At 38.0% G+C, this 24319-nt stretch overlaps 1 protein-coding gene across 1 annotated transcript in view; it reads left to right on the top strand.

Annotated features, from left to right (window-relative positions):
• L3MBTL4 (L3MBTL4, histone methyl-lysine binding protein) overlaps positions 1-24319 on the top strand; it is a 258068-nt gene that overhangs the window by 95302 nt on the left and 138447 nt on the right. Inside the window, exon 11 of the mRNA XM_023754274.1 lies at positions 22166-22280. Within this exon, the coding sequence (XP_023610042.1) occupies positions 22166-22280 (115 nt within the window). The remainder of the gene's footprint in view (positions 1-22165; positions 22281-24319) is intronic.

The following is a 24319-nucleotide window of genomic DNA, read 5'->3' as shown; positions in this document are numbered from 1 at the left end:
CATCCCAAACTCTTAATATCAATGTGCACCAGGACTTGTCATTGGATCTTGTCTCCTTTAACTATATTTACTTCCTTTATAATTTAATCAAATATCATGAATTTAAATATTACCTCTATGTTGATGAACTCCAGATTCCTATATCAAACTACCTATTTGACATATCCACTTGATATCCAATAGATTGTTCAGACATGATATGTCTGAACAGCTTTCAATACCCAACTTTCTTCTCTAACTCTTTTCTACCCACTATCTTCGCCATCTTAGGTATTCTATTCCTCCCATTGCTTAAATCAAAAACATGACAATATCTTTTACTCCTTTGTCCTATAACAATATTAAAATCTGACAGTAAACAGTTTGGCTCTATCTTTCAAACATACATAGAACCAAGCTTTTTTCACCACTTAGACTAATACGGTTCCAGTCCAGGCTACCATCATCTCTCCAGGATTATAACATGAGCCTCCTAACTGGTTTTCCATTTTTCAACCTGGCCACCTCCTGTCTGCCCCAGTAGTATCAATGCAGCAGTCACACTGATTCTTGTAAGACACGGTCAGATATGTTACTCTTCTGTATAAAACCCTCTCGTGCCTCTCTATTTCTCCCAAGAGTAAAAGCCAAAGTTCATAAAGCCCTACCTGATATGGCAGCAATCTTACCTCTCTGACTCCAACATGTTTCTTTGTTTTAAACATATTTTTATTGATTTCAAAGAGGAAGGAAGAGGGAGAGAGAGATAGAAACATCCATGATGAGAGAGAATCATTGATCGGCTGCCTCCTGCAAGTCCCCCACTGGGGTTCGAGCCCACAACCCCGGCATGTACCCTTGACCAGAATCGAACCTTCAGTTCCCAGGCTGACGCTCTATCCACTGAGCCAAACTGGCTAGGGCTGTTTGTTTTTAATCCTCACGCATGGAGTGAGGATATTTTTTTTCATTGATTTTTTATATATAGAGAGAGAATGGAAAGGAGGAGAGAGAGAAGAGGGGGGAGAGAGAGAAACATCTATGTGAGAAAGACACATTGATTGATTGCCTTCACCTCGCTCAGGGTGGGGATCAAATCTGCAACCCAGGTACTTGCCCTTGGCTGGAAATTGAACCCAAGACCCTCCCCTCTAACACAGAGCAATGCAGGCCAATGTGAACTCTTGTTACTTTCTTTTTTTTAATTTTGTTTTATTGCTTAAAGTATTACAAAGAGTATTACGTATGTCTCCTTTATTCCCCCCCTTGACATTCCCCCAACCTCCCCTACCCCCCAGTGTCTTGTGTCCATTGGTTATGCTTATATGCATGCATACAAGTCCTTCGGTTGATCTCTTACCACCCCCCTCTCGCCCCCCAACCCTCCTCAGCCTTCCGGCTGTAGTTTGACAGTCTGTTCGATGCTGCTCTGCCTCTGTATCTATTTTTGTTAATCAGTATATAATGGTCTTTATTATCCATAAATGAGTGATATCATGTGGTATTTTTCTTTCATTTCCTGGCTTATTTCACTTAGCATAATGCTCTCCAGTTCCATCCATGCTGTTGCAAATGGTAAGAGTTCCTTCTTTTTAACAGCAGCATAGTATTCCATCGTGTAGATGTACCACAGTTTTCTAATCCATTCATCTGCTGATGGGCACTTAGGCTGTTTCCAGATCTTCGCTATGGTAAATTGTGCTGCCATGAACATAGTCATGCATATAGCCTTTCTATCTTGCTCACCCTGCTTCAACTAAACCATACTTCTTGCTGTACCTAAACATGTCAGCCTGCTGCCTACAGATCTTTGCACTGCTGTTCTCTTCATAATATTCTTCCTCATATATCTATCCAAATCTCTAACACCTTTAACTCATTTAAGCCTCCCTGTGCCTCTTGATTTAAAATTGCAATAACTCTTGACTGGCACAGTCCTAATCTCTTTAACTCTGCTCTATTTTTCCTAGCTTTTACCACCTTTTAACTTGCTAAAAAAAATCACTTATTTGATAGTATCTGATTATGCCCACTGGAATGTAAGCTTCAAAGGCAAGGGATTTTTCTCTCTCTTTTGTTTGCTGATATATTCCTAGTACCTCAAATAGCCCTGGGAATATAGCAAGCACTCAGTTAGTATTGGTATATTGAGTAAGTAACTAAATGATTACTTAAAAGCTCTATCAATTCTGAATCTGCCTTATTATCAGACTAGTAAGCATGCCACAATGGAGTAAATATTTATGAACTCATGCCTGTTTTTTTTTAATTAAAGGATAATTTATTGAGAGTAAAATGTACACATCTTAAGTGTACAGTTCAATAAATTTTAACATATCTACCCATCCCTTCTCTCTCATCAGGACACTCTCAAGGTCAAAATAGAGAGCATTTCTATCACTCAAAAACTTTCTGTTAAGCTCCCCTCAATCAATACCACTACCCCTTCCATATCTCTCCAGAGGTAACCATTATTCTGACTTCTCTTTTACCAAGGTTAATTTCTCCTGTTCTTTTGCTTCTTATAAGTGGAATTATACACTGTGTACTCTTTTGTGTCAGACTTCTTTGATTCAACATTTTTATTTCAACCTATTTATCCTTACAGACTGAAGCAGATATATAACAGATATGAAAACAGATATAGTTGAGTCTTTTCATTTAGTCTGGTAATCTCTAGATCTTTCATTATCATTTTGACTTGATGTGTATTTTTTGCTTTGTATTTAAAATATAAACACTTTCTTTGTATTTTTTATGTTTGGAATTTATTTAGTTTCTTGAATATATGTGTTGATGTTCACAAATTTTGGGAAAATATAAGACCTTCTCTCTTCAAATATTGATTATGCTCACTTTCTGTCTCTTCTCCTTCTAGGATTATAGTTACATTGTGTTAGACTGAGAGAAACCAAGATCTCTCCAGATCTGTTTTATTTTATTGTATCTTTTTGTTCTTGCATTTAAATAATTTCTATTGATCGGTATTTCATATATCTTGTTATTTCTACTGCTGTTTTTAGTCTGCTGTTAAGCTCCATCGATGAATTTTTAATTTTAAATATGGAATTTTAAATTATAGAATATTCATTTTATTCTTTTTAGATAGTATACTTTTATGTTGAATTTCTCCATCTTTCTATCCATTTGATTATCTTTCTTCTTTTTCATTTAACATATTTAAAATAACTATTTTAATGTCCTTGACTGCTAATTTCAATTCCCGTTCCATCTGTTAGTTTGCTTCTATTGGCTGTATTTTCTTTTGATTACAGTTATATCATCCTATTTCTTTCCATATAAATTTTCATATATGCTGGATGTTGTGTATAAAATAACTGTAGAGACTAATATAGATATTATTTTCCCCCAGAAAGGCCATGCCTTTTCTTCTATTAGGCAGCTAGTGCAAGGGACGATAGTGGGTTGAGTGGTAGTCCCCAAAATGATATATCCACCTCCCAATCTTAAAAACCTGTGATTGTGACTTTATTTTGGAAAGGGTATTTGCAGATGTTATTATATTAAAGATCTTGAGATGCGGCCCCCACTGGCATTAAATTTAATTATTAGTGTTCTTATAAGAGAAAGAAGACAGAGGGGACAATGGAGTGATGCAGGCCGAGATGAGGAACACGTGGAGCCACAGGACGCTGGGAGAGGGAAGGGATGGTTTTCTCCTGGAGCCCTGAGAAAGAGTGCAGCCTTGCCATGACTTCCATTCCAGACTTCTGGCCTCCAGAAATATGGCAGAAGGCATTTCTGTTGTTTAAAGCGACCAACTTTGTGGTAATTGGTTATGGTAGCTCTACAAAACTATACAAGGACTGATCACTTTAAATTGGTTAGGAATTGAACTGGGTTGAGGATAGGTTGCAGGGTTAGTTTTAGTTCATCTCTGATTTCAAATGTATTGAAAAATAGGACTTTTTGTAGGCATTACTGGCCCTCTCTCTAGTGATCTAGGCCCAGGAGATCTCTCTGCTTTTCAGCCCCTCCCCAGAGGCTCCCGAGCACTGGCACTGGGCAACACCCAAGTCCCAGAGAACCAGCTTCGGGTGTAGAGTTCCTCCAGATTCCAGTCCATCCACCTTGCCCACACGCTTCTAACAGCCCCACTGGCTGCCTTTCCTCCAGCCAGATCCTGTCACCTTCTTCAGGGTTGATCCTGTGCTTCTCCATGAAGTTCTGATGATCTCTGTTCACTTAGGAATGGGCCCTGCCTTGTCTGGTATTTAGATCATTTAGACTTCTTTGCATCCACAATTGATTAAAAAATGGTTTTATAATTTTGTAGTAATTAGTTTCTAGATATTTTCTAGTTGTAATACTTCTAACTGACCTGCCCTAATGTTCAACATCCTATCCAGAAGCAGAACTCCCTAATATATCTATTGCAGTTTTAAATTATTAATTAATAATTAAACTTTCATATTATTATATTATACGTTATGAAATATTATATAGTACAGGGGTCCTCAAACTACGGCCCGTGGGCCACATGCAAATATAAATATTGTATTTGTTCCCGTTTTGTTTTTTTACTTCAAAATAAGATATGTGCAGTATGCATAGGAATTTGTTCATAGTTTTTTTTTAAACTATAGTCCGGCCCTCCAACGGTCTGAGGGACAGTGAACTGGCCCCCTGTTTAAAAAGTTTTGGACCCCTGATATAGTACATATACATGTATGTATTATTATGTTAAATGTGTTTGTACATAATTATACATGTAATTTAAAATATAATTAGTTATTAGTACCTTTGAGTATGATCTACATGGAGGTTAGTGGGACTAGTGTATGATCTGTATGAAGTCCAGTAGCTGCTGACTTCAGATTCTAGGCCCTAGTCTTTCAAGGTGGAAAAGTAGGAAAAAGGTATGGAATACATGGATAGGCATAAACATTTAGGAACATATGTACTGAAATATTAGAAATAGTTTCTTACTGAATAATAATGATTTGGGGGGCTTTTATCTAAAATAAGTAGAAGACTAGCCCTAAATGATTAGATCTTTGTATGATATGTGTGATGCTTTTAATTTACATTGTGTTTAGCTGGCATGGCATGCCAAGGTTTAGAGGGCAAAAGCCAGGTTGTGACTGTTTTTTCTGTACCAATTATTTCACCAGAAGTAATTTAGGCTTCTGATACTGAATTATGAACAAAAATATAAGAAAACATGAACAAGCACATTAATTACAAACATTCATTCTCCTCTGTTGCTTAAAAGTTATTCACTGGCTTGGACATTATTTATTTTCTTGAGAAATTTAATCCATTTCCAGAATGCATTGTTCTGGTTGAGATAATTAGTTATACATGAACAGAAACGGTCCCTGCAGTCAACTGGATGAATTACCTTTTCAGAGGGTACGATACATGTAAACATGAGAAATTTATACAGAATTTTAAATTTATAACACCATCTCCTTGTTCTTTAGAAGCAATTTATTTTATTTTATTTTATTTATTGACTGGGTGTACTTCATAGAATATGAATATAATCAGTTTGTAAATGAAATATACTAAACATAGATATTATTGAAATAGAGCCCAGATCTTTATCTATACATGTTGTGTGTGTTTATAAGTATATTTCCATTTTGCTGATGCCACCCATATAGTTACAACAATCATTATTCATGTACTACATCATGTTGTCATTGTGTTTTTCATTGTCCCTATATAAATGTCTGCACAGTTTATCTTTATAAGTGAACATTTTGGAACTTTAGATTAACTGGTGTGATTTTTTTCACATTATAATTGGATTTGTGTACTATTTCCCCTTTGCCATTGTTTTTCTGGAAATTTATTTACAGCAATCATCCTTAAGCTATCAAGAGTAATTATACATCATGTCCTGGATTATGCCTGTTGCAATTGTGTAATCATTAATAGTGCTCTCTTTTATCCTCAAAAATGTCCCATTTGGGTAATACATTTTGTGGTCCCTCAAGATATAATTAGCCTTTCTTCTTTTTCACATGCCTCATGACCTACTATTATTTAGAAATCCAATGTTTGATTACTGTAAGCAGCTCACGTTCTTTTGAGTTGGTGGTTTATCAATAATGAGTATAAGTCATGTATGATTTAGTAGCAAAACCTTGATGGCTTGATGAAGGATCCAACCCAGAGATTCAGAATGTGAAGCTAAATGGAGAGAGCATGTTGAAACAATGTCCACTGCAAGAGGGAGAGCAGTAGCCTGGTGAATACCCAGAGAGGACATGGCCTTCCGAATAACAATGAATGTGTAGTGTGTGCTGCTCCCATGCTTAACACTATAAATCTTAGGGCAGAGCTTATGAAGATATTTGTTAGTTATAACTGTAAACTGATTTTGAGGTTGTTTGTCCTCGTGGTGCTTATGAAGAAGGTTTTTCTTCCTAAGACATTACCCACAGACATGTGGCTGTGGAGCTGGGAATGTGGCTGTTATTATGCCTAACTCTGATGAAATATTTAAGGATTTCTTAACAAGAAGTAAAGCCCTGGGGATTATGTTAGAAATGTGGAATTTGTATTTCTTGTGGGGATCTTTATGGGAAAAACACTAATTATATTAGTTATACCAATAACCATAGAAATAGAGAAATAGAAACTTGTGTAGACATATTTATCACAAATGGAAACATTTGGAGTTGAATGTTCTCTGCATTAGGCTTTCTACCAGGTTTCTCCTTGGACTCATTGTCTTTCAAAATTAAAAAAGAACGATCACAAAAAAAGTTAGGTTTTTCTTGATTGTTTTAGATAGAATTGTGAGTTTGATGGCAAGCTCAGTTAACAACCTTGTTGCCATGGCAGCGCCCTAAAGAAACATTTTTTAAAAGTTTTATCCAAAAATCACCTTCAGCAGAATAATCTTAAGATATGTGGTTAAAAAAATGTGATTTCCAGGCATCACTTCTGACCCCTCTCCCCAAAGAATTAGAATCCTGGTGGTAGCAAGAGATGGTTGATATTTCTTTTTGCTTACTAAAGTTTGAAAACATTGCCCAAGAAATATGATTAATTTGAGCAGTTATGTTGAAAAAATGAAAAGAATTTTAAAATAGCTATAGTGAATACTATTAATTTTTCAATTTTGAGATTAAAATATTTTTTTTCCTAAAATACTTATAGAGGTGGACTAGAAGGAAGATAGAAACAATTGTACTTGTTGAAAGAGCAGATGGGTTTATGGGGAGGTTAGCAGGAAGAGAGAATTGAGATGATTGACCAAGAGTAGGTGTGGAAGCAGTGGGAGAGAATGTAGGGGCCCTCAGCTCCACAGCTACAGGCTCAGGGCCAGGAGAGTGAGGGTTTTCAAATCACAATGACTTGGAAATGGCAGCACATTTCTTAATCCTTATGCATCTCAGTAGCTTCATATGTAAATGGATATAACATATGAAAGTAAAATTTAAAAGTATATACACTTTTTTGTTATAATTTCTTTCCATTATGTTTTCTCCTCCTCCATTCTTGCCTGGATAGACAAGTAAATGGGTTGGCACAATGTGGAATTAATGTTTAATATGCAAAAGTAGAGGCAGTCTGGACTGCAGCCCTGTGTTATTCCATGTTATTTTATTTCCATTATGGAAATGTCTTTTTATATTTAAAAATGCAATTTACCTCTGCTATATTAGATTCTTAGATATAACAGTCCCAAATATCCCCACAAATTAGATTTTTGTATCATTTTCTCAGTAAACTGTTTTCAGTTTAAATCTGATTTTGCCATTTACTGGCTGTGTGATCTCAGCAAACCTCCTCAAAAGTTACTTTCATCATCTATGAAAACAACATATTGTGGACATTAAGTGAGAATACATCTATTTTACAACTATGCCCAGAATGTTAACCACACAATAAAAGTGAGTCCCCTGCCATACCCAACACTTGCTCTTGGATCATGGTGGTATTTTGTGAAGGCGTGACCTGCAGCGGAACAGATGTCTGGCTTTGGTGCTATTCCTGCATCCCCCCAACACCATCCCACAGTAGAGCCCTGCATCATAGGAAGTAAGATTTTCTGTAGTCTTATTAGCAGCAATGGTTATGAGTAAGTGGTATTAGAACAACATATAAAGACTCAGTTCATTCTTTTAGAATGAAATTTAGGGCCACTTTTAGGTAACAGAAAATGTATTCAATTAAAGCTTGGAGAGCTCAGGTACAATCAGCCCTCTTTCTAAATAAGTTAACCTCATATATTCTTGTATGCTTTCACCATAAGCCTTTAAAATAGATTAGAGGCCTGTGACAGTAAAATACGCACATCCACTAACCTTGTTAAAATGGAAATTAAAAATTTAAAAACTATATAGGAGGAGCAAACAAGCATACTAATAAGCTAATAAATTGTTGTTATTGAGCATTAAATTTAGCTCCAGTGTTTCTAGATAAATAACTGCTTATTTTCAAATTGCCCCAAAGAACAGCAAGACGTGATGATTACCATCATGCATCTTATTAAGCCCATGGTTTTTTAGATCTAACAATGTGTAAGCCATAGTGTTAAGGATCATGGAGGCAGCAAAGATGATTCGGACAAAGTGGCAAAGCTCACAGGAAAGTTCCTGGTGTGGGTACTGGGCAGAAAATAATAAGACAAAGCAAGGAAGAGTCAATCCTGAGGATTGACAGCTTTGGATTTACACTAAGCAGTGTGCCCATGGCTTTTTATATGCTGATCTAGTTCTTAAATGTCCAAGTTATTTTCCCAGTCATTAATAGCTCATGCATATAATATTAGTACCTTCAGGAAGCATCACTGCCGACTTAAGGGTACTAACTTGAGACAGCAGTTGACTGTTTGCTGACCTTTGTGCTCCAGTTTATCAAAATCTGAGCAAGAAGAATCTATATGTTTACTCGGCTTATTGAAACCCCAAACGTGAAAAAGTTATAAATATTATGAAATACAGCACTGGATATGATTTGGTTTTCAAAATGATTCTTTGCTTTAAAAAGGGACTCTGTAAATATTCTTAAAATGCCAATCTTCTTTAGTAATTTGACCATCTGGTTAGAATTCTTAAAATTGGATTTCACTCCAGAGATATAAAAATTCAAAGATAGAAAAATATCTTTCATAAAGATGTATCTGGGTACAGATTTTCATTATACATTCCAAGTTTAGACTGCCTTTGTGGGGGAGGGGAGCATCTCGTTGGATTTACAGGGGGCATTTTTAATTCTCATCTTTCATTGTAAGCAAATATATACAGCTTTGAAAAGAACAGATTAATATTTATTAATGAACATAAGGGAAAATGTGGAATAGAGTACTAAAAGCATTGCATTAGCTTTCAAGAAAAATTGTTTAAGTTGTTATCATTTTACTTTTCAGTTTTAGATCAGTTTTATATAGGATTCCCAGGTGCAGGCTCAATAACTGAAATAGAACGGCCTTGCTCCTTGAAGAAGAATCTTGATGGATCATGTGGCCTGTCTAGTTTGTGCTGAGAGATTGCTTGCTGGCTTTTGAAACATAAATACTTGCACTGCAAACTCAAAAGAGAAGGATATTGAAATTAGATAGGTTGACATTTTAAAGCTTGAGAATTTTATTTTTTTCACCCCATTCATTATACACACTTACATAAACTTTTTCTATTGGTAATTCCAAAGCAACCAACATCATTCTAGAAGGGAATGTCAGTTTTGCCTTTTCACAACTCGAATATTTCGTTGCCTGGTAGTATGATGCAGTTTGGCTATGTCTAGAATGCAGCAAAATCATAATAAATAAAATATAGTACAAGATCAGAAAAGCCCGATATGATAGCAGCTGAATGTAGAAATATTTTAAATAAGTTAACTTTAATGAAATGTGTTACAAATGGTAAAATGTACAGATTTTATGTGTGAAATTTGAAACATGTGGTTCTATACTTATAGAACCACCACCCCAATTAAGATTTGGAATATTTTCATCCTACAGAAGATACCTTTGCGTTCCTCTGCAGTCAGTTCTACTCCCCTCTCCCTCCCAATAGCCATGGGTCTGATTTTTTTGCCTATTGTTAAACTTCATATAAATGGAGTCATAGAGTATACATTCTTTTGTGTCTGCCTCTTCTGCTCAACATGGTCTGTTTGATGTATGCTTATGAGGCTATAAACTATTTTTTAATTGATGACTAGCACTCATTATGTGCATATACTATACTTGTCTGTGAATGGATAATCATTCACCTGTTGTTGGGTATTTGGTTGTTTTGGGGGTTTGGCTATTATGAATGAAAACTGCTAGGAACCCTTGCTTATACAGCTTTATATTTCCATCTCTTTGGGGTGGAATGCTAGGAGTTACAGAGTTAGCACATATTTAAATTTCTAATGAAGTAGCAAAACATTTTCTATAGTGGTTGTGTAATTTTATGGCCTCTTTCCCAACATTGTATGAATGTTGCTAGAGCTCCACAGCCTCACCAATAATTGATGCTGTCAGTCACTTAACTCATTTGAATGGGTGTACAGTAGTGTCTTATCGTGGTTTTTCTGATGAATAATGATGTTGACAATTTTTAAAATGTGATTATTGATCATTTATGAGCCTTCTGTTTTCAAAGATTCTATAAGTCTTTTTCCCATTATTTATTGATATTTATGTCAAGTTTTTGGTCAGATAAATGCATTATAAATGTCTGTGGCTTGCTTTTCCTTTTTCATTAATGCTAATTTGAAGAAAATAAGTTTTTTATTATGAAGACAATTGAATTCATCAGTTCATTTTTATTTGGGCAGTGTTTTACATATTTTTTCTGTTCTTAAACTTGTAAATTAGAAAAATAGGGAAATTTTTTTACTTTATTCCTTCAACTTTTGTTTAACCTCTATTCCTGCTTCATCTTTCTATCTTTTCTCCTTCTGGACTCCAAATACATGGATATTAGACCATTTGCTATTAGCTCCCAATTCCCTGAGCTCTGTTCATTTTTAAAATCTTTCATTGTGTGCACTTTAGATTAATAATTTATGTGAATCTGTTTTTATGTTCACCCACTTATTTCTCTACCATCTTCGATCTCTTGTTGAGCCCACATAGAAACTTTTTTATTTCTCAATTCTAGAACTTAATTTGTTTCTCTTTTATAGTTTTCATATTCCTGCCAAAATTCACTATCTTTTCAATCAAGACCATTTTTTCTTTTAAGTCCTTGAACATATTTTAATAGCTACTTCAAAGTTCTTGTCTGGGGATTACAACATCTGGGTCATCCCAGGATCTCTATCTATTGACTGCATTTTTTATTTTTGTGATTATTTTTGTTTACTATAATATACTAATAATAAATAAGAATTTACTAACCTCTTTTTAAACTTTTTCCACTGGATAAAATGGTGTTGAGTTGCTTCCCCTTCCCCTTATATATTCTTTATAAAGATTTGTAACTTTCATGGCCACAAAAACCCTTTCATCGACTGGATATACCATAATCTCTATATATTAAAAGCCAGCATCCAGAACGACCAGTCGCTATGACGCCCACTGCAGCCAGCAAACCACCCAATCAGGGGATGGGGCCCTCCCCTGATCACTTCCTCAACCCCAATAGGTGGCGGGGCTGACCGGCCAATTGCCTGTGGCCCCTCCCCCTAGCCAGCCAAGCTCTGATCAGCTCCGATCATGGCAGGCCAGCCAGCCAACCTCCCGCTGTCTTCTCCTCCCGACAGGCCCACCCCAACCCCACCCATTCACGAATTCGTGCACTGGGCCTCTAGTCTATATACATAAATGGCTAAGTGTCCCTCCATCCGACTGGTAGCTATGACACGCACTGACCACCAGGGGGCAGATGCTCAATGTAGGAGGTGCCATGACATGCACTGGCCATTTAAAAATAAATGGCACTGCAGACCTGGCGCTGACAAGCCAACACTCTGCTTCCCCCAAGTGGGGCACAAGCCTTGCCACCACCCTGGAGTGACACCCCACCAAATCGCAGCCAATGCTGCCAATACCCCATGGCACAAAATGTGGCCCACAGTTCAGCCCAGCCCGGAAAAGGTCGCTGTGGGTGCCGGGTAATGACGTCACATAACAACGCCCGGCTTCCTGTCCCTAGCAACTAGCCTCCTTGGAGTTTCTTCAGTCAAGGAACCCTACTTGCTTTATTGCCAGTTGCAAACATTTTACAGTTTAACCAAATGTTGTGGAACACTTTCCCATGCTTCATCTCATTTGATCCTCACAGAAGTCTTAGAGTAGGTAGATAGGAGACTCAGTAGAATCCTATTTTCTTTTCATTAGCAAGATGTGAATAGTGATATTAAAATATTTCTTCTAATTAATTTCCTTTCAATATGCATGAATCCATGCACCAGGATACTAAGTATAAGATAAAGAATGGTATTTATAATATTATAGCTTGTAAAGTTTTATTTTGTATAAATTAAATTTCATTTTGTTTAAACTTTAAAAGCTAAAAGCTATAAATATACATCACATTTTTGACAATTGATGCCTCTCAGCATGCAGCTCAACTGGTACTTATCTCTTTATGTTTTCATAACTTCTCAAAGTCCGTGAAGAATCAAGGAATTAGACACCGTACCAGGACACTACACTCTGGCATTTTAGGTCATATCTCAAGGGTCCATCTGAAAGTGACAGTCTGTACTGTCACATATGGATACCTGAAGGTCTGCTTGTGAAGCTCACATGCTTTATTCCTACAAGCTATAAAACACAGTTGATGCGTTTGACTGCATTTTAAAAAATTCAGACCGTCAAACCTCAGAGGAAAGGTAGGAGAGGGTGGGGGTAAGGGGGAGAGATCAACCAAAGGACTTATATGCATGCATATAAGCCTAACCAATGGACACAGACAACAGGGCGGGTGAGGGCATGAGTGGGGGGTGTGGGGGAGAAATGGGGGAGAAGGACACATATGTAATACCTTAATCAATAAAGAAAAAAATGACTATGGCTCACATTCACCTGCCGATTTGCATGTCTAATAAATTATTGCTCTGTATTGGACATTATGAATGACATAGTACACATAGTTGGGAGTATTTGTCTTTCTTTAAAAAGGGAGAATTTGTTTTATTAGACAGTTAATTACTGGTCATTCTTAATATTTTTGAAGCTTGATTTTAGCCTTTTTAGGGCTCGTCTACAGTAGCTCTTACAATGGCATGGTTCTTATTCCAAAAATATGAACTTTTTGGTTTCTCAAATTATCAGGGGATTCTTGAGATCTTTACACTCTGGTCTCTCTATTCTCCCAGGAATGTGTGACCTCTAGTCTCAGCTCTGCATTAACTGCTCTCTGCCTGGCTTCACCATGTCTTTCCTTGCACATGTGTAGTCCAGCCTTTGACCAGGGTCTTATGAATAACTTCCATAGATTTCTAGATAGTAGCTCTAGCTTCTCTATACATTTTCCTCCCATTTCCAGGTGCTTCATCAGCTCTGAGCTTCAATCTCTGTCTCTTCGGCACAACATAAGTGCTTTGTGTATGTTTCTCCTCATGTTGTGGTGCTTGCAGTGGTCATTGTTCCTGGGCTGGGACCTCCTAGGTTCAGGGCTGACTGGCAGCCATTTCTGTTTGCTCCTCCCTGGTGATTCCCTGAGACCCCGTCCTACCCAATTTACAACCCCATCCAAGCTGTGCACAGGGGCTTTTGCATAGAATGATCTGTTCTTTCTCAGGAGAAAACTCTGTTAAACAAGCTGCAGCTAGGTCAGGGAGCTACAAACCTATCAATAAAAGGCCCCCAAAAAACCACGCCAGCACCAGCCTGCCTTGCTTCACAGCTGGGCCTCATCTGGGCACATCCAAACCCCATACAAAGAGGAGGAATCTGCAGATCTCTCTGGAGTTCCTGCTGGGTGGCCCCAGGCAGTGGCTGACTTTGCATCTCCCTGGAGACCCAAGAGCCAGTGTACCAGTGGTCAGTGTGAGACCATACCAGATTACAACTCTTCACATCCATAAGCAACACATTCAAGGGGCAGATTCAGTGAGCACCAAAGCCCCACTGAAACAAGTCCTGCTTCATAGGGGTGTCTCCTGCATAGAAGCTCTCCCACTATAGTTGCAGCTGGTCCCCACAGCCAATTGGCCTGGAGGTCAGTTCCTCTCAGTGACACCAACAGCAATCAAGGCTCAACTACAACAACACTGTGCATACAGCCCACAAAGGGGTGCACCAAGAGTGTCCAACTCATGTGATTGGGGAGACTGAGCCACTGAGCCTTATAGGACAGTGGTTCTCAACCTTCTGGCTCTTTAAATACAGTTCCTCATGTTGTGACCCAACCATAAAATTATTTTCGTTGCTACTTCATAACTGTAATGTTGCTACTGTTATGAATCATAATGTAAATATCTGATATGCAGGATGGTCTTAGGCGACCCCTGTGAAAGGGTTGTTCGACTGCCAAAGGGGTCGCGATCCACAGGTTGAGAACCGCTGTTATAGGACACCTACTACACAAGGCCACTCTATCAACTCAAGGAGACTTAGCAGCTACCCAATGGATAGAAACAAACAGGGAAGCAGCCAAAATGCGGAGAAAAAGAAACATGTCACAAATGAAAGAAATGGAAGAAAGAAAATTATTGGATATAGAGTTCAAAACCACAGTTATAAGGTTACTCAAGAATCTTCTAGAAAACTCTGAGGAACTTATTGAGACTTTCAAGGATCTTAGTGAGAATGGCGAAAAAATGGAAAAGGACCAGTTAGAAATTAAGCATACACTGACTGAAATAAAGAATAATATACAGGGATTCAACAGTAGATTAGAGGATCCCAAAAATCAAATCGATTTGAAATGTGAGGAAGCAAAAAACAACCAACCAGAAGAAAAAAAAGAAAAAAGAATCCAAAAATATGAAGATAGTGTAAAGAGCCTCTGGGAACACTTCAAGCGTACCAACATCCAAATTATGGGGGTACCAGAAGAAGAGAGAAAGCAAGATACTGAAAACCTATTGGAAGAAATAATGACAGAAAACTTCCCCTATCTGGTGAAAGAAATAGGCTTACAAGTCCAAGAGGCACAGATAACCCCAAACAAGAGGAATCCAAAGAGGACCACACCAAGACACATCATAATTAAAATGCCAAGGGCAAAAGACAAAGAGAGAATCTTAAAAGCAGCAAAAGAAGTTATTTACCTACAGGGGAGTGCCCATATGACTGTCAGCTGATTTCTCAACAGAAACTATGCAGGCCAGAAGGGAGTGGCAAGAAATATTCAAAGTGATGAATAGCAAGAACCTATAACCGAGAATACTCTACCCAGCAAAGCTATCATGTAGAATTGAAGGTCAGATAAAGAGCTTCACAGACGGGGTTTGCGACCGTAGCTTTCGCTTTCTGGCCAACACAGAGACAGACGTGCCTGAAGGCTGGTTGAGGTGGTGAGGCCCGAGGCAGCAGATTCAAGCAACAGTGGCCTCCTGATCACCACACGCTCTGCCTGGGGAACAGTTGCTGTGTGTGAAGCCTCCCTCCACCAGCCAGAAGAGCCACCACAGCTGTGAACAGCACCCACCAGAGGCTCTGCTATCAACAGAGGAGCCGCTGCTACCACAACCGCCCAAGGAGCAACCACAGCCCGAGGAGCCACTGCCACCCAGGGAGCAGCCACTGCCACCCAGGGTCCAGCCACTGAACGACTCAACAACTAGTCATGTCAGTGAGATCAAACATGGGTAGACAAAGAAACCCCCAAAGGAAAGAAAAGGAGGACTCGCCAGAAAAGCAGCTAAGTGAGACAGAGATATGCAACATGACGGAAAAAGAATTCAGAATAAGGTTCCTAGAGTACATGCACCGGATGTTCAAGAAGCAAGAAGAAACAGATGAAAAACTCAACTACTTATGCAAGAAGCTAGAAGAAACAGATGAAAAAATCAACAACTTAAGTAAGTCCCAAGAAGAAATGAAGAGCGACATAGCTGCAATAAAAAACACCATTGAAAGTATCAACAGTAGACTGGGAGAAGCGGAGGACCGAATTAGTGAATTAGAAGACAAGGAAGCAAAACACACTCAAACTGTACTGCAAATGGAGAAAAAAATTAAAAGACAGGAGGAGAGCCTAAGGGAGCTTTGGGACAACATGAAACGAAACAACATACGAATAATAGGGGTGCCAGAACAACAGAAAGATGAACATGGATTAGAAAACCTATTCGAAGAAATAATATCAGAAAACTTCCCTGAGGAGGGGAAGAAAAAAGTCACACAAGCCCAGAGAGTCCCAAACAAGGTGAACCCGAAAAGACCCACATCAAGACACATCATAATTACCATGGCAAATGTTCAGGATAAAGAGAGAATCTTACAGGCTGCAAGAGAGAGACGGAAAGTAACATACAAGGGATCTCCCATTAGATTATCAAATGATTTCTCAACAGAAACACATCAGGCCAGAAAAGAATGGACGGAAATCTACAAAGTGATGCAAAGCAAAGGACTGAATCCAAGAATACTCTATCCAGCAAGGCTATCATTCAAAATTGAAGGGGAAATAAGAACCTTCACAAACAAAAAAAGGCTAAGGGAGTTTATCACCACCAAGCCAGCAATGCAAGAAATGCTAAAGGGACTGGTGTAAAAAGAAGAAATAAAAAGCTAGAAAGAAAACAGCCACACAAAAAAAGAAATGGCTACAAACAAGTACCTTTCAATAATAACTTTAAATGTAAATGGACTAAATGCTCCAACCAAAAGACATCGAGTGGCTGAATGGATAAAAAAACATGACCCATACATCTGCTGTCTACAAGAGACCCACCTCATTAGAAGGGACTCACACAGACTGAAAGTGAAGGGATGGAAAAATATCTTTCACGCAAATGGAAAGGAAAAGAAAGCTGAGGTAGCAATACTTATATCTGACAAAATACATCTCAAAGTGAAGGCCATAACCAGAGATAAGGAAGGCCACTTCATAATACTAAAGGGATCAATACAACAAGAAGATATAACCCTGGTAAACATATATGCACCCAATGCAGGAGCACCCACATACATAAGAAAACTTCTGGAAGATATCAGGGGAGAGATCGACAACAATACAATCATAGTAGGGGACTTTAATACACCACTGACATCACTGGATAAATCTGTTAGACAAATAATCAGCAAAGAAACAGCAATCCTAAATGACTCACTAGATCAGATGGACTTAATTGACATCTTCAGAACACTTCACCCCACAGCTGCGGAATATACATTCCTCTCAGGTGCTCATGGGACATATTCAAAAATAGACCACATATTGGGTCACAAGCAAAGTCTCCACAAATTCAAGATGATTGAAATCATAAAAAGCTTCTTCTCAGACCACGATGGCATAATGTTAGAAATAAACTACAATAAAAACAACCCAAAATACTCAAACACTTGGAAGCTGAATAGCATGTTATTAAATATTGATTGGGTTACCGATGACATCAAAGAAGAAATTAAAAACATCCTGGACACTAATGACTATGAAAACACAACAATCCAAAACCTCTGGGACACAATGAAAGCAGTCCTGAGAGGGAAGTTTATAGCTCTACAGGCCTATCTCAAAAAACAAGAAAAAATGGTAGTTAATCATCTAACTCTACAACTCAAATAATTAGAAAGAGAGCAACAAGAAAACCCCAGAGTGAGCAGAAGGAAGGAGATAATAAAGATTAGAGCAGAAATCAATGAAATAGAGACCAAAAAAACAATACAGAAAATCAATGAAACCAAGAGCTGGTTCTTTGAAAGGATAAACAAGATTGACAAACCCCTAGCCAGGCTCACCAAGAAGCAAAGAGAGAGGTCCCAAATAAACCAAATCAGAAATGATAGAGGCGAAATAACAACAGACCCCACAGAAATACAAATGATTGTTAAACAATACTACGGGCAACTCTACTCCAACAAACTAGACAACCTGGAGGAAATGGACAAATTCCTAGAAAAATACAACATTCCAAAACTCAATCAGGAAGAATCTAAAAACCTCAATAGGCCAATAACTATGGAAGAAATTGAAGCAGTCATCAGAAAGCTTCCAGCAAACAAAAGCCCAGGGCCAGACGGCTTCACAGGGGAGTTTTACCAAACATTCAAGGAAGAACTAAAACCTACCCTCCTCAGACTACTACAAAAAATTCAAGAGGAAGGAACACTTCCAAGCTCATTCTATGAAGCCAGCATCACCCTAATACCAAAACCAGGTAAAGACATCACAATGAAAGAGAATTACAGGCCAATATCCCTCATGAACATAGATGCCAAAATCCTCAACAAAATCTTAGCAAATCGGATTCAGCAGTACATCAGAAGGATCATACACCATGACCAAGTAGGATTTATCCCAGAGATGCAAGGATGGTACAACATCCGTAAATCAATAAATGATACATCACATAAACAAATTGAAAGAAAAAAACCACATGGTCATATCAATTGATGCAGAAAAAGCATTCGACAAAATCCAACACCCATTTTTGATAAAAACTCTCAGAAAGGTGGGAATAGAAGGATCATACCTCAACATAATAAAAGCCATATATGACAGGCCCACAGCCAACATCATACTCAATGGACAAAAACTAACACCATTTCCCCTAAGAACAGGAACAAGACAAGGATGCCCACTCTCACCACTCCTGTTCAACATAGTACTGGAAGTATTAGCCATTGCAATTAGGCAAGAAGAAGAAATAAAAGGCATCCAAATTGGAAAAGAGGAAGTAAAACTGTCCTTATTTGCAGATGACATGACATTATACATACAAAACCCTAGAGACTCCATCCAAAAGCTACTAGACTTAATACATGAATTTGGCAATGTAGCAGGATACAAAATTAACCCCAAGAAATCTGAGGCATTTCTATACACCAATAGTGAACTTTCAGAAAGAGAGATTAGAAAAACAATCCCATTTACCATCGCACCAAAAAAATTAAGATACCTAGGAATAAACTTAACTAAAGAGGTTAAAGACCTCTACTCAGAAAACTACAGGACGTTGAAAAAAGAGATAGAGGAAGACATAAACAGATGGAAGAACATACCATGTTCTTGGATTGGTAGAATCAACATCATTAAAATGTCCATACTACCCAAAGCAATCTATAAATTCAACGCACTTCCCATTAAAATACCAATGGCCTTCTTCAAAGATCTAGAATGAACTCTCCAAAAATTCATCTGGAATAAAAAAAGACCCCGAATAGCTGCAACGACCCTTAGAAAGAACAAAGTAGGTGGGATCTCAATGCCAGATATCAAGCTGTATTACAAAGCCACTGTTCTCAAAACTGCCTGGTACTGGCACAAGAACAGACATATAGATCAGTGGAATAGAATAGAGAGTCCAGAAATTAGCCCGAACCAATATGCTCAATTAATTTTTGACAAAGGAGGCATGAACATACAATGGAGCCAAGATAGTCTCTTCAATAAATGGTGTTGGGAAAATTGGACAGATATATGCAAGAAAATGAAACTAGACCACCAACTTACACCATACACAAGAATAAACTCAAAATGGATAAAGGACTTAAATGTACGACAGGAAACCATAAAAATTCTAGAAGAATACAAAGGCAACAAAGTCTCAGACATATGCCAAAACAATTTCTTCACTGATACAGCTCCTAGGGCAGTTGAAACTAAAGAGAAACTGAACAAATGGGACTACATCAAAATAAAAAGCTTCTGCACAGCAAAAGAAACCATCAACAAAACAACAAGAAAACCCACCTCGTGGGAAAACATATTTGCCAACGTCATATCTGATAAGGGCTTAATCTCCAAAATTTATAGGGAACTCATACAACTTAACAAAAAGAAGATAAACAATCCAATCAAAAAATGGGCAAAGGATCTAAATAGACACCTTTCAAAAGAGGACATTCAGAAAGCCAAGAGACATATGAAAACATGCTCAAAGTCACTAATCATCCGAGAGATGCAAATCAAAACAACAATGAGGTACCATCTCACACCTGTCAGAATGGCCATCATCAACAAATCAACAAACGACAAGTGCTGGAGAGGATGTGGAGAAAAAGGAACACTTGTGCACTGCTGGTGGGAATGCAGACTGGTGCAGCCACTATGGAAGGCAGTATGGAGGTTCCTCAAAAAATTGGAAATGGAACTCCCATTTGATCCTGTGATCCCACTTCTAGGAATATATCCCAAGAAACCAGAAACACCAATCAGAAAGGATATATGCACCCAGATGTTCATAGCAGCACAATTCACCATAGCTAAGATCTGGAAACAGCCTAAGTGCCCATCAGTAGATGAATGGATTAGAAAACTGTGGTACATCTACACGATGGAATACTATGCTGCTGTAAAAAAAGAAAGGAACTCTTTCCCATTTGCAACAGCATGGATGGAACTGGAGAGCATTATGCTAAGTGAATACTATGCCAGTCAATGAAGGAAAAATACCATATGATCTCACTCTTTCATGGATAAATAAGACCATTACAAACTTTTGAACAATAATAAATACAGTGGCAGAGCTGCCTCAGACCGATTGTCGGACTGCAGTGGGAAGGCCAGGGAGGGTTGGGGGACAGGAGGGAGGGGAGTAAGAGATCAACCGAAGGACTTGTATGCATCCATATAACCATGGCTGATGGACATAAGACACTGGGGGGTAAGGGAGGGCAGGGGCTTGTCAAGGGTGGGGGGGAAAAAAGGACACTTATGTAATACCCTTTGTAATACTTTTAGAGAAAAAAAAAAAAGACTTATGCAGAGGTTGAGAAAAAAAAAGAGCTTCACAGACAAGAAAAAGCTAAAGGAGTTCATCACCACCAAACCAGTATTATATGAAATGTTGAAGGGTATTCTTTAAGAAGAGGAAGAAGAAAAGGGTAAAGATAAAAAATATGAACAACAAAGTGACAACAAATACATATCTATCAACAAGTTAATCTAAAAATCAAATGAATAAAATATCGGATGAACAGAATAAACTGGCGAATATAATAGAATCAGGGCCATGGAAATGGAACAGACTGATGATTCTCAGAGGGAAGAGGATGCGGGGGGTGCAAGAAGAGATTAGACAAAGATCTTATATGCATGTATGCATTACCTATGGACACAGACAATAGGGTGGTGAGGGCCTGGGTGGGGTGAGAACCGGGTGGAGGGGAGTTATGGGAGGAACAAAGAGGAACATCTGTAATAATCTCAACAATAAAATTTTTTTGTAAGTGAAAAGAGCCCTAGCTAGTTTGGCTCAGTGGATGGAGCGTCGGCCTTCAGACTGAAGGGTCCCAGGTTCGATTCCAGTCACGGGCATGTACCTTGGTTGCGGGCACATCCCCAGTAGGGAGTGTGCAGGAGGCAGCTGATCGATGTTTCTAACTCTCTATTCCCCTCCCTTCCTCTCTGTAAAAAATCAATAAAATATATTTAAAAAAAATAAAAGTGAAAAGAAAATAAGTACTGATTTTTTGTTTCACAAATTGGACTTTATTTTAATCTTATTCTCAGACTTGTATGTATGTGTCATGGGTGTGTGTGTGTGTGTGTGTGTGTGTATGTGTGTGTATGTGTGCATGTGTATGTGTCATGTGTATTTTATAGGTAAGATGCATACATGGATAACCAAAAAGATTGGTGGACCTGGGCCCAATCTCTTCCTCGGGTTTTCTGAAAGCTTACACATGGTTTTATAATAGCTATTAGATAGCTACCAATCCTTCTACCTCAGTAGCACATTTTATCAGCTCTCTTTGCCTCCATTGTTCCAATTTTTTAGGATTTTGAAATGCATTGCTTCCTTTATTCTAATCTATTCACCTCCCGTCTGCATATGGCTTGTTACTGATGTCAGGTGGTGACTCTTGTTGATGATGCTGACATGGTTCTTTCAGTGGCTACCAGCACAGAGAATATGCTTACAATATTTCTTAGTTGGTAAAATGGATTGATCTTATTTCTTCAAGTTCTAATCAATCCTGATAGATTTTTTGTTTACCAATTTCTTTAAATTCTTGGGGGGGAGGGGAAAGGCTCAATAGCCTTTGGTTGCTAGAGCAGAAGGCTATTTTATAGTACATTTTAAATACAGTTTCAGCTCTAATGTGTGTTTAATAAAATTTCGTTCTCAATTTTGGATATCTTTTTTCCAATATTTTGATATTGGGGATAGTGAAATTAATTACTAAATACTAATTATTCAACAGGTCCATTTTGATGGCTGGGACCACAAATACGACTATTGGATGGATGTAGACAGCCCTGACATTCACCCAATTGGATGGTGTGACGTAACAGGGCATCCACTAGAAGTGCCATATCGTGAGTATTTTGTCTTTGTTGTTGCTTTTAAAATACTTAGTCTGAATTCCTACCTTACTGCTGTTTTTTTCCATGTCATTATAAATACTTGAAAGCTAAATATAGATAGGTGAATTGATTAATCATCACTAGAGATACACTGAAAGCCATTTACTGGCAATTAAGCTTCATGCTTCATATAAATGAAAAGTTATAATCATTAAGAAATTCTTTTGATGGTATTATCTAAAAGAATCTTCAGTCCAGCTGGCTTGGCTCAGTGGTTGAGTATTGACCTATAAACCAGGAGGTCATGGTTCAATTCCCTGTCAGGGTACATTCCCAGGTTGCAGGCTCAATCCCCAGTGTGGGCTGTGCAGGAGACAGCCAATCAATGATTCTCTCATCATTGATGTCTCTCTCTCTCTCTCTCTCTCTCTCTCTCTCTTTCCTCTCTGAATAAAAAAATATATATGTATTGGATAAATAAATAAATAAATAAATAAATAAAAGTATCTTCATTTTTTATATTTTAGTTTGGAAAACAGAGCCAGGCTTAAATCCATCTAATTTTGACCATTGCTTTTAACTGAAGTATGTTTTGTTTTTTAAAAATTCCATCTTAATTTCATTTATAGAATAGATTTTAAAATGTTTTAGAAAAAACAAATATTTTAAATTTCAGCAATTAAAAATAGTTGTAAAAATTTTATACAACCTCTCTTTATTGCTATGTTTACTATTTCTGTCTTTCAGGCTACTTAAAGATAAGGAGGAAATTAACAACTCTAAATTCTAATGAACCTTAAACCAAAATATCTTATTCTTTTGTCTGAAGGATTCTTCTAATCAGAATAGGCTGCAGTGACTAACAACCAGTTTTAGGCCAGTGTGCAAGCAGCTGCACTGTTGTGTGTTTTGTTTGCTCACTGCTTCTGTTGCTCTCCTTTTGGCTTCTTGGGATGAAGCTAGCAAGTTTTTCTGTTAATGAAGATATCTTACATTGAGCCAACCCAATGATGCTTGAACCTTAATTCCAAAAGGACTACATTTTTGAAAGAATTCCTTAACTTCTTGTAGAAATGAGAAGAGTCTCTGAAAATATGGCAAGCATTTTTACATTTGCTAGGTTCTTCCAAAGCCACAAAGCCAATACGGTATAGGTCCTTATGTAAGTTGCAGTGCTTTGTCAAGCATGGGGTCTGTACACAGAGTGTAACGCAGGGAGTCATGCTTAGTACCATGCTGGGAGAAGAGTATAAGCATTTGTGCTTTGTGGTTTCTTTTTCCCTGCTTGGTATTTTCCCAGATTTCATACCCCAGCATGCTGGGGAAATGGTCTCACTTTATGTTATCCCCCTCCCCCATACCCACATGCACACCTCAGTCTCTCATCCCAGTAACTTTCTTAAGTAGGAATGATTTCAACAGAGGTAGAGATGGATCAGCATTTCAGGTATAGGGGCAGCTCTCTTTACTCATTGCCTGTTCCTTTGCCAAGCTGCTTAATGGACTTTTTGACCTGACTGTCTCATAAGTATCCTGAAGCCTATGGATGCTTATCTCAAATGTGAATATCATCCCAAACCAAAAACTTGTTTTTCTGTTGTTGTTCTTACTTGCTTCCAAATCTCCTACTTCTTATTCAAAGTCATTCTGGTCTCTGCCCCATCCTTACCCCTTCATCACCCCACACATATAACCAGTCATTACTTCTTGCTGATACTCTTTTTTAATTTCTCTAGAATCCATCTTTGACCTGCACTCCTCCCTTCCAACACCATTGCACTATTTGCACCCTTATCATAGTTAGAAATGAGTGTATGGATGAGTTGCACAGATCATCCTGAATAGCCTAGAATGGATCTAAAAATTCAAGTTCTGGAGGCAACATAGCCTAGTCATTAAAAGTGTGAAGTGTGGAGTCTAAATTCTTGGGTTTGAATGTTAGTTTTACTGCTTGCTGAGCGTGTGCCTCTCTGTGCCTCACCTATAAATGAAGGTGATATTAGTATGTCTATTTCATATCCTATGTAATAAAAAGTCTAATAATGCTAAAG

This window comes from Myotis lucifugus, unplaced genomic scaffold, assembly GCF_000147115.1.
Source record: "Myotis lucifugus unplaced genomic scaffold, Myoluc2.0 scaffold_58, whole genome shotgun sequence".
Taxonomy (NCBI): Eukaryota; Metazoa; Chordata; class Mammalia; order Chiroptera; family Vespertilionidae; genus Myotis; species Myotis lucifugus.
Note: the sequence above shows the minus strand (reverse complement) of the source record. Positions and strands in the feature narration are given on the sequence as shown.